This window comes from Panicum hallii, chromosome 9, assembly GCF_002211085.1.
Source record: "Panicum hallii strain FIL2 chromosome 9, PHallii_v3.1, whole genome shotgun sequence".
Classification (NCBI taxonomy): domain Eukaryota; kingdom Viridiplantae; phylum Streptophyta; class Magnoliopsida; order Poales; family Poaceae; genus Panicum; species Panicum hallii.
In genome coordinates this window covers 2,261,380-2,274,406 of record NC_038050.1, presented here as the reverse complement: position 1 = coordinate 2,274,406, position 13,027 = coordinate 2,261,380, and the positions used below count along the sequence as shown (strand labels likewise).

The 13,027-nt window shown below is 51.4% G+C and overlaps 2 protein-coding genes across 3 annotated transcripts; one reads left to right on the top strand and one right to left on the bottom strand.

Annotated features, from left to right (window-relative positions):
• Positions 1-2,740: 2,740 nt before the first annotated feature.
• On the bottom strand, positions 2,741-5,177 carry LOC112877153. 2 transcript variants are annotated; one of them, XM_025941363.1, is made up of 4 exons: positions 4,779-5,177; positions 4,160-4,667; positions 3,876-4,053; positions 2,741-3,769 (listed from the first exon to the last, which is right to left on the bottom strand). In XM_025941363.1, coding segments are annotated over exons 1-4 (1,014 nt in total). In that variant the 5' UTR covers positions 5,105-5,177; the 3' UTR covers positions 2,741-3,767. The 2 variants fall into 2 exon arrangements, with proteins under 2 accessions (XP_025797148.1, XP_025797146.1); XM_025941361.1 differs by having other exon boundaries at positions 2,741-4,053.
• Positions 5,178-9,204: 4,027 nt separating this feature from the next.
• Positions 9,205-12,796, top strand: LOC112875379 (calcium-dependent protein kinase 8). The gene is made up of 8 exons (XM_025939208.1): positions 9,205-9,714; positions 10,125-10,248; positions 10,490-10,633; positions 10,721-10,873; positions 11,156-11,271; positions 11,438-11,605; positions 11,689-11,919; positions 12,372-12,796. The coding sequence occupies exons 1-8, from the start codon at positions 9,205-9,207 to the stop codon at positions 12,519-12,521; spliced, it is 1,596 nt and encodes a 531-aa protein (XP_025794993.1). The 3' UTR covers positions 12,522-12,796.
• The last annotated feature ends 231 nt before the right edge of the window (positions 12,797-13,027 follow it).

The following is a 13,027-nucleotide window of genomic DNA, read 5'->3' as shown; positions in this document are numbered from 1 at the left end:
CGTGTGACAGCTGATCGGCTTGTTGTAGCCGGATAAGATCTTTTTGGACTGCAAAGATGCTGACGGAGAATCTCCCACCGAGAAACTTCTCTTTGCTTTTTTTTTCTTTTTCTTTTCCTCCGGCTTGTTGTCGTCTAGCCAAGGACTAGTAAAACACATGAAAATTAGTACGTGCAGACTTGTACAGTCAAATTAAGGATATGACCGTAGCAATAGAACTTTGCCCTTGTCAATAGAGATTTGCAGCTTGAAAGCATATGGGTACAGCTTCTTTTCAAAAAAGAAAAAAAGCATGAGTACAGCTTGGGGCAGCCAAACTTAGACCACTGAGAAAGGCATGGTCCAAAACACAAAAATATACTGCACCACATCACGTTCCCATCGCGCGCAGAGCTATTTGTGAATTCTACTACCAGTATACAAAAAATCCCTAGCAAAAGCAGGTCGGTGCTGGTGTGTGTATTAGTTAGTAGTGTCCGCTTTATCTGCATTATCGCACTGAACGCAGCACTAGAAGAGAAAGAAAGAAAGAAAGAAAAAAGAGGATGAAAAAGCCCAATCCCCTCACGTCTTTTGGATTTCTTTATCACGATCTTGAATGGACCAGGACGATAGGTGGCCAAAAGTCGACGTGATTAGTTTTTATTTTAGTTCATTATTAGCTGCTGGTACTAGTCATCGCCCCGGAATCATCAGCACCATCATCGTCACGAGCCACGGCGGCTTTGTTTGTTTAATTCGCGAGCAAGTATGCTCCGGCCGCGAGGTGGAAGCCGGCGATTGGGATAGGGTGGCTCTGCCAGGCCCGGCCGGCCGGTCGTGGCGGGCCGTCGCTTTCTCTCTTTTCCGCGGGGGATAAGCTAGCGTGCGCGCTTTGCCTGGAGGCGGGGGCGGGCGGCCAACCAGCGGCGCGCACGCGGCCCGCGCGTCGCTCGGCGGCCGCTTTCCTCCCCGCTCGCCATCGCGCGAGGCCGGGCCGGGCCGCGTCGGCGTCGCTTTCCTCCCTCTCCCCCCTCGCCGAGGACGAACGGACGGACGGACGGACGTGCGCCGCGCCCGGGCGCGACCGCCGCCCCCGTCCACCGGCGGGCACGTGTGCGAGCGGGGCGGCCGGGTGGCTTGCGCGCTACGGCCGCGGGACGTGTACACGGCGGGTGACGCGCGCGGCGTGGGCCAGCCAGCGGCCGTCGCGCTCGGCCGCTCGTTCTCCCCCCGCGCGCGCGCCACCGGGGCGGGCGGTCGTGCACTGGCGCGGATGACGCAGCGGCTGACCGGTTCACGGCGAGGAGGGCGCTGCTGCTTAAAAGTTAAAATAGCGTGCGCCACGCCACGAGACTGAACTACGCTCTGCAAGATCAATCAGGTGGAGGTGGAAGGGAAGAAATGCATTGATTCTGCAGAGATGTTGCAGTCAGACTCGTCAGTGAGAGCGACCTCGATCGCTCAGGTGCCGCCATGTATGCACTCTGCTGGATTAGTAATTAGCTGGTGACAACTAGCGAGCGAAGCTAAGCACAAGAACCAATCTTCCCGTGTCTTTTTTTTTTATCTGAGCGTTTACTGGTAGGTTAGCTCATGCTCAGCTCTCTGTCCGAGCTTCAAGGGCAGGCTTCACACTTTCCACGACGAACGAGCGGAGCAGCCAGCCAAACGACTTTGCGCGAACTGATTCGGCCACATACCCCAATCATGCCTTGGAGCTTAGCTAGCTGCCTTTACTTGGACCTACTGTACTAACCAATGATTGTACCGGCTCGATCTCGACCGACGTCCAAGCAGAAGCCTAGCTGAACTAGTACTATTTTCCTGCGTTTTTATTTTTTTCTAGAAGCTGGAACACATGTTGGCGGATTATTCACTAGGGGTTCCGGGTGACTCATGACAGCGGCCGCCGATGGGTTAGGGTTAGGGAGCACCGCTGCGACTGCGAGGAAGAAGCCGCGAACGAAAGGGCAAAAAAAGAAGGCGTGGTGGCGAGTCGTGCTCAGCAGACGACAAATCGTGCTCCCCGCTAGTGCTGTCTCGCTGGGCTTCCTGCACTCCATCCATCGGTCGACCGATCCATCTCTTTGCCTTTTCTCTCTTTTTTTTCTCCTTTTATTTTAAAAACAATAGGGATCGTTTCAGCTGAATAGAATAAGGCTTTACCTACCAAAAGCAATGGTTAGTTAAGCCCTGCACGATCGCTGAGAACGAGTGGACGTGCCGGAGCAGAGCCTGAACCCTAGCTAGCTTGCGCGAGGCAAAGGGTCCCTGTCTCTGACACCGTTCGGCCATGCATGATCACTGTCAGTCGGTACTGAATCTGCTCATTGTTGGTGAAAGAACCCGTTTGGATGTTCACATGCTGCACCAAACTTCAGAAAGTATTCGAGCATCGATCAAGTTTCTACCGATCTGATCTGCCATGAGGTGTCCGGCCCCTAAGCTAAGGGCAGCTCCAGCGTGTGAAGAGATCGAGTAGTGGACGGTTGAAACCGAACAATACACGTAGTGACAGTCGACTTTGGTTGTCAGACTTGAAATCGACCACGAAACCCAGTTCGACACGAGGAGCATTAGAAAGAATCAATGACTACGGGCCGGTGCCCCCGTCGGCGGGACAGTCGCCCTGCGCAGCCTTCAACGTGGATGGTGAAAACATCCCATCAACTATCACCTCATCATAGCGGCCATGATGACTCTGCTTTTTTTTTCTTTTGATTTTTTTTTATGGGCTAGGTAACGAGCACGAGTTACAGACGCCATCCGGCGGATTAAAGAACCACACATGCCTTCCATGGTCACTGGTGATGCTCCTAAATGGGCCGAAGGCCGAAAGCTAGCCAGTAACGCTCGTGCTGGAAGCATTGCGAGCTTGATCGTACATTTGGGCCTATACTAGTCTACTTCCGACTTCCGTGGCACACAATATAAGGATTTATGGGCCCGGCCCAGGATTTCATGCAATAGCCCTTTCCATGATGTTGGGTACGATTTTGTTGTCGCCGATGGGAAAATTCAGGGAATCAGGGCGACGATCTTTGCAGAGCCCACCAACCCTGATCATGCGCCGTCGTCAGGCCTCTAAACGCTCATCGGCTCCGTGGTCTCGGCGTAGGTACGGAGGTCGCCGCGGCCAAAATCCACGGTGGCCGGATGGCCGCCGCCACCCCCGGCCTCAGCTTGCAGCTGGGCACCACGCGGGACTGCGAGGACCTCCCGCCGCCGCCGCTCGTCAGCCTGTGCCCGAACACCAGGTTCCGCTTCCCTCGTCCACCCGCGGGTCAGGTCAGGACGTACTCGCCGTGCGCGAAGTGCGGTGCCGCTGCACAGGGAGAGCAGCTGGACCGGCCAATCGGCACGCGACGCCACGACGCCTTCTTCCCACGGCGTCGACCTCCACGGTCCGCTGGTCGTTGTCGTCGTAGGCCGGGACGTGCACGACCCGAATCTGAAGCGGCGACGACGAACGCCAGCACGGTGCGGCGGCTCTCCTTCTCGGGCGCTCGCTCGTCGATCACGTCGCACCAGTGCCGGCAGACCAGGCGGAACCATCGTATTGACCTGGTTGGAGATATTGTTGTAATTTCGTTGCAAGTAATGAAATTCGGCCTTGCCCCCAGCTTGAAAAAGAAATACTTCGAGCTGACTGGAATTGGGCCTTTTTACAATCCGGGCAGATGGATCTTTGATTCCTCAGAAAAGCTAAAATGGGAGACAAGGCGATGGACACCGATGACTGAAAGTCTGAGACGCAGGAGACAAACAGGAGAGACTGCGGTGGTTCCTGTACAAGATGCGTGCAACGGAGCATTGGACACTTGTCTCTCGTGTATCAGCCAGCATACGGATCAGCTGCACCAGTGTCAAAGAAAACCCTTTTTACAACTTACATTGGAGCCCAAAGCTGCGCAGCAGTTTGCTGAGGCATCTCTTCGCCCGCGACTCACGGCTCCTCGTGGCCCCGCCGCGCCCACGCGTCTCCGAACTGCCACCGGCGCCGGAGAAGATCGCACGGAGGCGACCGAAGTGTGGGCTCCTCCCCTCGTACGCCACCGCCTCCGGGTTCTCCTGAAACCCCCAAAGGAACCAAGATAAGGAGAACATGTCGTCTCCATTCAGAATGCAAGAATCAATCTGTGTATCGCGATCAGCTGGTGAGAGCAGCACCACCGACCAGCACGTAGCGCTTCCACTCGGCCTCCGTGGCGACGACGACCCGGCGGCGCGCGTCGTAGCTGAACCCGCGGTGGTCCTTGATCCGGCTGACCGCCTCGAACTCGCGCCGGTACTCGGCCAGCCGCCGCTGCAGCTCCTCGACGGGGAACGCGGACCTGGTGGCCGCGTTCAGCTCCGCGCGGATGGCGCGCCAGTCGTCCGCGGTGAGGTCGCCCACGGTCCGGCCGCCGCCGCCGCCGCGCGTGTGCCGCAGCAGCAGGTCCAGGAACTTGGCGTCGTGCTGGGCCGTCCACACGTCCACGTGCAGCCGCGAGAGGATCTTCCGCAGCGAGCGGCGCGACACCGGCTTCCTCTTGATGACGGCCTCCTCGCCGCCGCGCCTCGCGGCGTCGCGGCCGTGGTGGTGGTCGTCGAAAAGCATCAGCTGCTGCTGCTGCTGATCGATCAGTTGCCTCACGGTCACAGGCTGCTCTGGCTGCGGTTGCACGTCACGCATCGTCTCCTGCCTTTCATGCCGACGATCGACGATCACTCAAACGTGCCAATCCAAAATGGCCATGTGACATTCGCTAGAGGAAAAAAAAAAGATTTAGGACAGAGCGACGGCGGGTGCGTACTGCTCGGCGGCGGCGCGGAGGCGGAGGCTGAGGAAGACAACAGAGCCGTGGCGCACGCCGTAGTGCGCGAGGGGCAGGGCGTCGTCGTCGAGGTGGCGGCCGGCGAAGAAGAACCGCTGTGCGTCGGCCGCGACGCCCTCCCGGGCCATGACCATGCCCTTGAGCCGCGACACCGTGGCGGCGCCGTCGACGTCCAGCGCCACCCGCTCCCCGCGCAGCGTCCGCACCATGACCCTCATTGTCGTCGCCGCGGCGGCAGCTGGTGGTGCATTCAGCCCGCGGCGGCAGCTAGCAGCTCGATCGCCGCACGGCGCGGCAGGTCTCATGGCGGGAGCTGGCAGCGCGCGCGCGTTCAACGCGGATGCGAGGACCAATGCAGGCGGATCGGAGGTAATCAAGGCGGCGGCGTCGGGGAAGAAGATTTTGGGGAGAAAAATAATGGAGACAGGTCAGAGACGGAGGGGACGCGCACGAAGGGCTCGGCTGGCACAGGGGCCAGGCATCGCGCGCATGATGGTGGCGGGGGAATAAAGCTGTTGGGGATGATGGCTTCAGGCGCCGACGTGAAGAAACGAATTTTCCGTCCGCCGTCCTCGGCGTGCAGCGCCGACCTGGGCTTTATCAATTCCGGCGAAGGCGGGTGGAGAAGAGTCGTTGGATGGCTCATCTGCCATTTCGTAGGAAGATCTTGGCCGTCCATTGACTGCCTGCCTCCGGAATAGACATGCCCGTGATTGGGGGTGTGCTCACGTTGTGCTACGCCATCCGCTACCAAGCGCGTCGCCAACGCGCGACGCGAGGAGCTCTCGGTTCACCTCGTCCACCGTCCACGGGAGTCGTCGGAAACATATACCAGGGAGACCTTCTTGCTTTGGGCCACCACGGCCCACTCGAACCACTTCTCGGCTGTTGGGTTCCCTCTTTTCTGTGTGGTGCATAGGCCGCCCAATCGTGGGCCATGCAAAACGGTCTACCTTCGACTCCGGCCCACTCAAACTCTGAGGCCGCAGGCCCTGTTGGATTCCTGGACAGGCGGTACCACACAGCAGAATGCAGAGTGCCACACCGTCACTGCATGGCAGGATTTGCTGCCTGGCACTGTCCGATTTGGAGTCCGTGATCAATTTCGTGCACGTGAATCCTGGATAGTATGCCACTTGCCACTGCCGGTCTAAGAATTGTGTCGTCCTTGAGATCGGATTGTTTGCCTGAAGATCACACTGTATGCAGACTTGAAGAGAACAGTGGGAACCTAGCAGAGAACACACAAGTTTCAGGCAAGATTACTTTCGCCAGATAAAAAAACAAAACACTGGAACCCTTTGATGATACGTATTGGAAAGGTTTCATTTGATTACAGGAATCAGCTCCATCAAATAGACCAACATCAATCTAAAGGATGCAGAGTTCAAGGACAGTTCCTCAGCAAAACGGAATGGAACGTGAAATGTCCGAATAAAACGACAGGAACGTGTGACAGTCAAACTCGGCACTGCATCTGGAATACAATAGGATCGGGATCAGACATGTCTGCATCGGATACTGCTGCCCTCTGTGTGATCGAGTTTCTCCGTTCTAGTAGAGCACATGGCGGACCGGGACTTGTGCTAAGGACCCACCATCTGGACATTGGACACACACCGGCGGCCGTCGTCTCATAAAATGTCTCGTCGACATCTTCAGTTGTATCCCATCTGGAAAGAAGAAAGGCGGCATCTGGAAAGGGAAAAAAATGGGGGAATATTACTAGAAGACAGACATGCGCAGGACCCGGAAAGCGAAGCTGCTATGCGATGCGAGTCCCGAAATCTTCTCCAGAGTCTAGATTTAAGACCAAGGGCGTGTTCGTTTCCTGCTATCTAAACTTTAGACTCATCACATCAAAGAGAATCTTACTATTTAGAAGTATTAAATAAAATCTGTTTATAAAACTTTTTGCACAGCTAGGTGCTAATTCGCGAGACAAATTTAATGAGCCTAATTAATCCATAATTTGTCACAGTGATGCTACAGTAATTATTCGCTAATCATGGACTAATATACCTCATTAGATTCGTCTCGCGAATTAGCACTAGGGTTCTGCAATTAGTTTTGTAATTAGACTTTATTTAATACTTCTAAATGATAAGATTCTCTTTGATATGACCCCTCTAAAATTTAGGTATCCGGAAACGAACGCAGCCTAAGGGTGTGTTCGTTTTCTAGGGTCTAAAGTTTAGAGGAGTCACATCTAAGAGAATCTTGTCATTTAGAAGTGTTAAATAAAATCTAATTACAAAACTAATTGCAGAACCCAGTGCTAATTCGCGAGACGAATCTAATGAGGTATATTAGTCCATGATTAGCGGATGATTACTGTAGCATCACTGTGGCAAATTATGGATTAATTAGGCTCACTAAATTTATCTCACGAATTAACAACCAGCTATGCAAAAATTTTTATAAACAGATTTTATTTAATATTTCTAAATAGCAAGATTCTCTTTGATGTGATGGGTCTAAAGTTCAGAGGGTAGGAAACGAACAGGGCCTAAGTCTGAAAGTCCGAACCGAACTTACATCCCTGCAGGCTCAACTGAACCTTATGCTCTTCTGTTAGACTGTTACTAGTCAGGCTTTCAGAGCTTGCACCTCTAGAAAAAGACCGAACAGAACCTTCTGCATTTCCTTGCCTGCCGTCCAGCGTGCTGCGTGCGAAGATGCATGCAACAGGGACTCAAAGATTCTGATACGATACGAGATACCGGTTCTAGATAGATGGGTGATCCTTGTCAAACTGCAGGCTGAACTGAACCTTCTGCTCATCTGCTAGTAGTCACCAGTCAGGTTTTCAGAGCCTACACCTCCAATGAAGACCGAACAGAACCTTCTGCATTTCCTTTCTTGCCGATACACGCTACTACCATCCAGCGAAAATGCAAGCAACAAGGTTTCGCCCTTTTTTGGCGCCTGATGATCTGCTTTTCCTCAAAGGCAGAGGCTGCCGTTGGCTGGGCAGCTGGGGCTCCTCCTCCTTTCTGGGAGACATGGCTGGCAGATCCGCGCTGTTGCCGTTTGGCGTTTGCCAGAAATCATTTGCACGTATCCAATGCGCACGCTACTGTGTCTCCTCTATAAGAGGAGCTTCGACACCAACTCGCCGTCACAAAGAAATGTGGCAAATCATTTATTTTCCGAAACGAAAACGTGACCCGTAATCTCTGGTACGGAACGGCGCTTTCCCGTGCTATCAGAAACGCACGGCAAGTCGCAGGATATGAAAACCTGAAGCTCTGATGAAGGTGAGGCGAGCTCTGAATTCTGGACTGAACCTTCTTCTGTTTCAATCGGGCGTTGATCCTGTTTCTCTGTCAGGTGAGGTCTGAACTGGACTGAGCAGAAGCTTCAGCTTCCCACGGGTGTTGAACGTTGATCTCGTCAAGCAACCTCGCTGGTCAACGAACGACCGGCGATTAGAATAATCGACGACTCCATCGCCACGGTAGACCAATCGCAAGGAGACCACGGAAGCTCAAGGAAGTGATTGATTTTCCACTTCTTTTCCTTCCCTCCTCCTCTTCCTGTGTCGTAAATGGGGGCTGGGCTGGCTTAAGCAAACGTCGCTTTCTTGCTTACCTTCCGTTCCATCGCTTCCAGGCCGCTTGTCGACGTCTAATTCCGCTCCCCCAACCCAAAGTCTCCCTGCCGAGCTTTCAAACTTCAGAGTCGTCTTCACACCCTTTTCCAGCCTTTTTTTCTTTCTTTTTGCAGGATTCCAAGAGCTCTCCTGCAAATCGAGTGAGGAATCTTGAAAAAATAGTTGGAACTAATTCATTCAGAATTCTGCCGTTTTATATATTATATTTTTATGTATGTTAGTAAAGAGGGCTACTAAGACTCTGAAAATGACTATAGATGAGGGGGCATTATAGTCAGGTCCTAATATAAACCGACAACTCTATGGCCATGGGAAAATATGTTCTTGGACAGTAGCTGACCAGTGTTATTCCCCTTGCTTTGCTGACTACGCATTTCCAGAAGCCAGCACTCGCCGCCAACTGCTCCATTCCTCGCGGGTTATCCATACTAATTCCGCTGAAACCTCCACCATCTCCACGAAATCCCCGAAAAAGGTCGGATCTTTTGGCAAAAGCCAGCAGTCTTCTCCACAAAAACCACGAGAAAGATTGCCCAGCCTCCTCCTGCGAGTTTGCGCTGGCATCTAGTGCTGCCCGCTTCTAGAACGCGTCCAGAATTCGTGGACTCCCCCCCGCCCCCCGACCCAGCTCACACGCCAAGTCCCGGTACAAAGCCCACGGAATTTCCCCCGATTCCTATTCGAGTTCTTCGCTTTCAGTCAGTCGCCGCCGCCGCTGAATTGAACCCAGCTCGCCGGGTTCAGGTTTGCCCCCAATTTTTTTCTTTCTGCTAGGAGGCCGCGGCGACCATGGGCAACTGCTGCGGCACGCCGGCGACGCAGGAAGGCAGCAACCGCCGGAAGAAGCCGAAGGCGAACCCCTACAACGTCGCGTACAACCGCGGGGCGGCGCCGCCGCCGGCGCGTCCGGGGCTGGTGGTGCTGCGAGACCCGACGGGGCGGGACCTCGGCGCGCAGTACGAGCTCGGCGGCGAGCTGGGCCGGGGCGAGTTCGGGATCACGTACCTGTGCACGGAGGTGGCCACGGGGGCGCGGTACGCGTGCAAGTCCATATCCAAGCGGAAGCTGCGGACGCCCGTGGACGTGGAGGACGTGCGCCGGGAGGTGGACATCATGCGCCACATGCCGGCACACCCGAACATCGTCAGCCTCCGCGCCGCCTACGAGGACGAGGACGCCGTGCACCTTGTCATGGAGCTCTGCGAGGGAGGGGAGCTCTTCGACAGGATCGTCGCCCGGGGGCACTACACCGAGCGGGCCGCCGCCGCCGTCACGCGCACCATCGTGGAGGTCGTCCAGGTGAGCGACGCCTCTTTGGTTTTCGCTCAAGTTGTTCTAGTTGCTTGCACTGTCTACTGTTTTGATGAATTGGTGGTGATTGGGCATGAGCTAGAACTGATGAATTCCGCAAATTGACGAACATGAAGCATGTTAGCTTTCAGCTAAGCTTAGGATGAGCTTCCATGCGAAATTCAATGGTTGTTGAACCTTTGGGGATGGTTCATGCTGGTAATAAATGTTTAATCATACTGATGAATAATAAATTGGCTTTGAGGAAGTTTACTAGTAATGCATTGTACTGTGAATATGGCAGTATCCTGACTCCTAATTGCAATACTCACAAGAGGTCTAGGACACACATTGGCAATGCTGCATCGTTTATTCTAACTTTATTTCTGACATGAATCCTTGTTCTTTCTATGATGAAGATGTGCCACAGGCATGGCGTCATGCACCGAGACCTTAAACCAGAGAACTTCTTATTTGCAAACAAGAAGGAGAGTTCCCCTCTGAAAGCAATTGATTTTGGGCTGTCCGTGTTCTTCAGGCCTGGTAAGTTTCGCTGATAACTGTGAGCAATCACTTACTATTTGAACAAATGGCATTTGTTGTGCCTACATAAAATAAGAAAGTGAAGTGTCTTCAAGTAATTTTCCATTGTAATGTGCTTCATTTCCCAGCAAGTTAGAGCTAACTTCGTCGATGCATTTTATTGGAAATACGCTACGCATTTCTTATACAGAAAAGCTCAAATGTTTATGTCTTCTATTGGCTTCTCTGCTTCTATATGCAGGTGAACGATTTACTGAAATCGTGGGCAGTCCTTACTACATGGCTCCAGAGGTTTTAAAGCGAAACTATGGCCCTGAAGTTGATGTCTGGAGTGCTGGAGTGATACTTTACATACTTCTTTGTGGTGTGCCTCCATTTTGGGCAGGTACTTTCACCCTCTTATCTGTAATGCATACATTTTTAATGGTAAGTTAGAACACCATTATAATCCCATAGTTGTGATGCTGTGCAGAAACTGAACAGGGAGTAGCACAAGCCATTATACGATCTGTGGTAGATTTCAAAAGAGAGCCATGGCCCAGAGTATCTGAACCTGCTAAAGATCTTGTCAGGAGGATGCTGGACCCAAATCCAAAGACTCGGTTTACTGCAGCACAAGTACTTGGTAAGCATCATCATCACCTGTTCCAATTGAATCTTAATTGGTGATGTGTCTGCATTATGTTTTGGCTGACATGAACCAAACATGCCCTAAAATTCTCATTCTGGGAGTTACACAGAAGGACTAGATGATTACCTTAGTTTGGTTATCTGGTCAAAAGAGTTAATGTATGTCTATTAATTATTAAATCTAAATATGATGCTTGAAATTGACCATGAGTTTACTAACTGTGTGTTTGAAATTATTCTGTCATTGCTTTTCTGATAATGTCAATTGAATGGGCAGAACATCCATGGTTACATGACTCTAAAAAGATGCCAGACATTCCTCTTGGTGATGCTGTCCGAGCGAGGCTGCAGCAATTTGCTGCAATGAACAAGTTAAAGAAGAAAGCACTAAGGGTAGGGTTTACTGCATGTTGGTAAAAAAAAAACGTTATCAGCTTCCTTATTGAACAGAAATTAGTATATATAATTTTTCTTGCATAGAAAGTGCATTCTAAGTACAAGATAGATGGGTGGAATCATCTAGGTAAAGTAACTTAGTTTTATTCTTAAACATCTGCAGGTAATTGCTGAGCATCTGTCCGCGGAGGAAGCAGCTGACATAAAGCAAATGTTTGATAAAATGGATGTGAACAAGAATGGCAAGCTAACATTCGATGAATTCAAGGCTGGGCTTCGTAAACTTGGAAACCAAATGCCTGATTCAGACCTTCGGATACTAATGGATGCTGTGAGTTACTTATGAAAGATGCTCTAACCTAGTGCAGAAATATCATAGACAAACTTGTTAATGTTACTTTAAATGCTCTGCAGGCTGATGTTGATAAAAATGGGACCCTGGACTACGCAGAATTTGTCACTGTGTCTGTTCATGTGAGGAAAATGGGAAATGATGAACACATTCAAAAGGCCTTCACATACTTCGACCGGAATAAGAGTGGGTACATAGAAATTGAAGAGCTTAGAGAGGCACTAGCTGACGAACTGGAGGGAGCTGATGAAGACATTATCAATGGCATCATCCGAGATGTGGACACAGATAAGGTAAGCAAAATCTACCTTCCTTCTTTAGACCATGAAATTAATCCTTCTTTCTCATGAATAACCAGGAAACTAATTTGTAGAGTATCCTTTTGTTGATGGTAAAATGCTTATGAGTGAAGCAGTATCATAAATGTGAATGAGAAAAAAGCATCATAGAAAATAGCTTCAGATATTATAGCTTCTGGAATAGAATAGGCGACGGCATGGCGGTCAAAGTTCAGATGCTGCTACTTGCAAGCATGGATTTATTTAATTGAAGGATTGTTTGACCATTATCAACATGTGGGGCCAAGAAAGGATATGACAAGGGCACATGATGTAATATGATTGGTGGTTTAGAGTAATTAATCTAAAGGAACTATGATTTAACAAGTTCAAATCCCTCCATCTAGTTACATGACCAATCTGCCCGGTCATCCTAACAAGCAGGCGTTATCTGTCGCTGTTCTCAGGACGGGAAAATAAGCTACGACGAGTTCGCGGCGATGATGAAGGCCGGCACTGACTGGAGGAAGGCGTCCCGGCAGTACTCGCGGCAGCGGTTCAGCAACCTCAGCCTGAAGCTCCAGAAGGACGGGTCCATCGGGGCCGAGACACGGTAGGGCACTGAGCAGAGGACGGCGAGAAACACCGGCTGGTGTCTTGAGGCTGTGTGTGTGGGGGGGTAGTGCTGGATGTTTGTTCGTCCGTTCGTTGGTTGTTTACTGTGACGGGTTTGGTCGTCAGGGTTATTTCTCATTTTTCATGTTTCTCTTACACCACGGTAAAGAAAAAAGATCTTCACTTGAGCTGTGATTCTTGGGTTTGTAAAGATGGTGTTCGGGCCCCGTACGTTTTGTAGATGAAGCAGCATGAACTAAAAAATTTGCTCGCGTGATGCAAGGCATAATGGCTTGCCGGTGCTGCTTTCATTTGCTCTGCCCCGGTATGGGAGTAGAGGTGCTAAAAGATTCTAAATTTCAGATAATCTAAGGATCGGATTTTAAAAGGGTTGGACTCTAATATTACTTAATTTTAAGCTAAGTATATATAAATATATATATATAAGGTCCTCTGGGAGGCAATACAACCATAGCTGGCACGGCGCTGTCTGGTGGCAACAAAATGG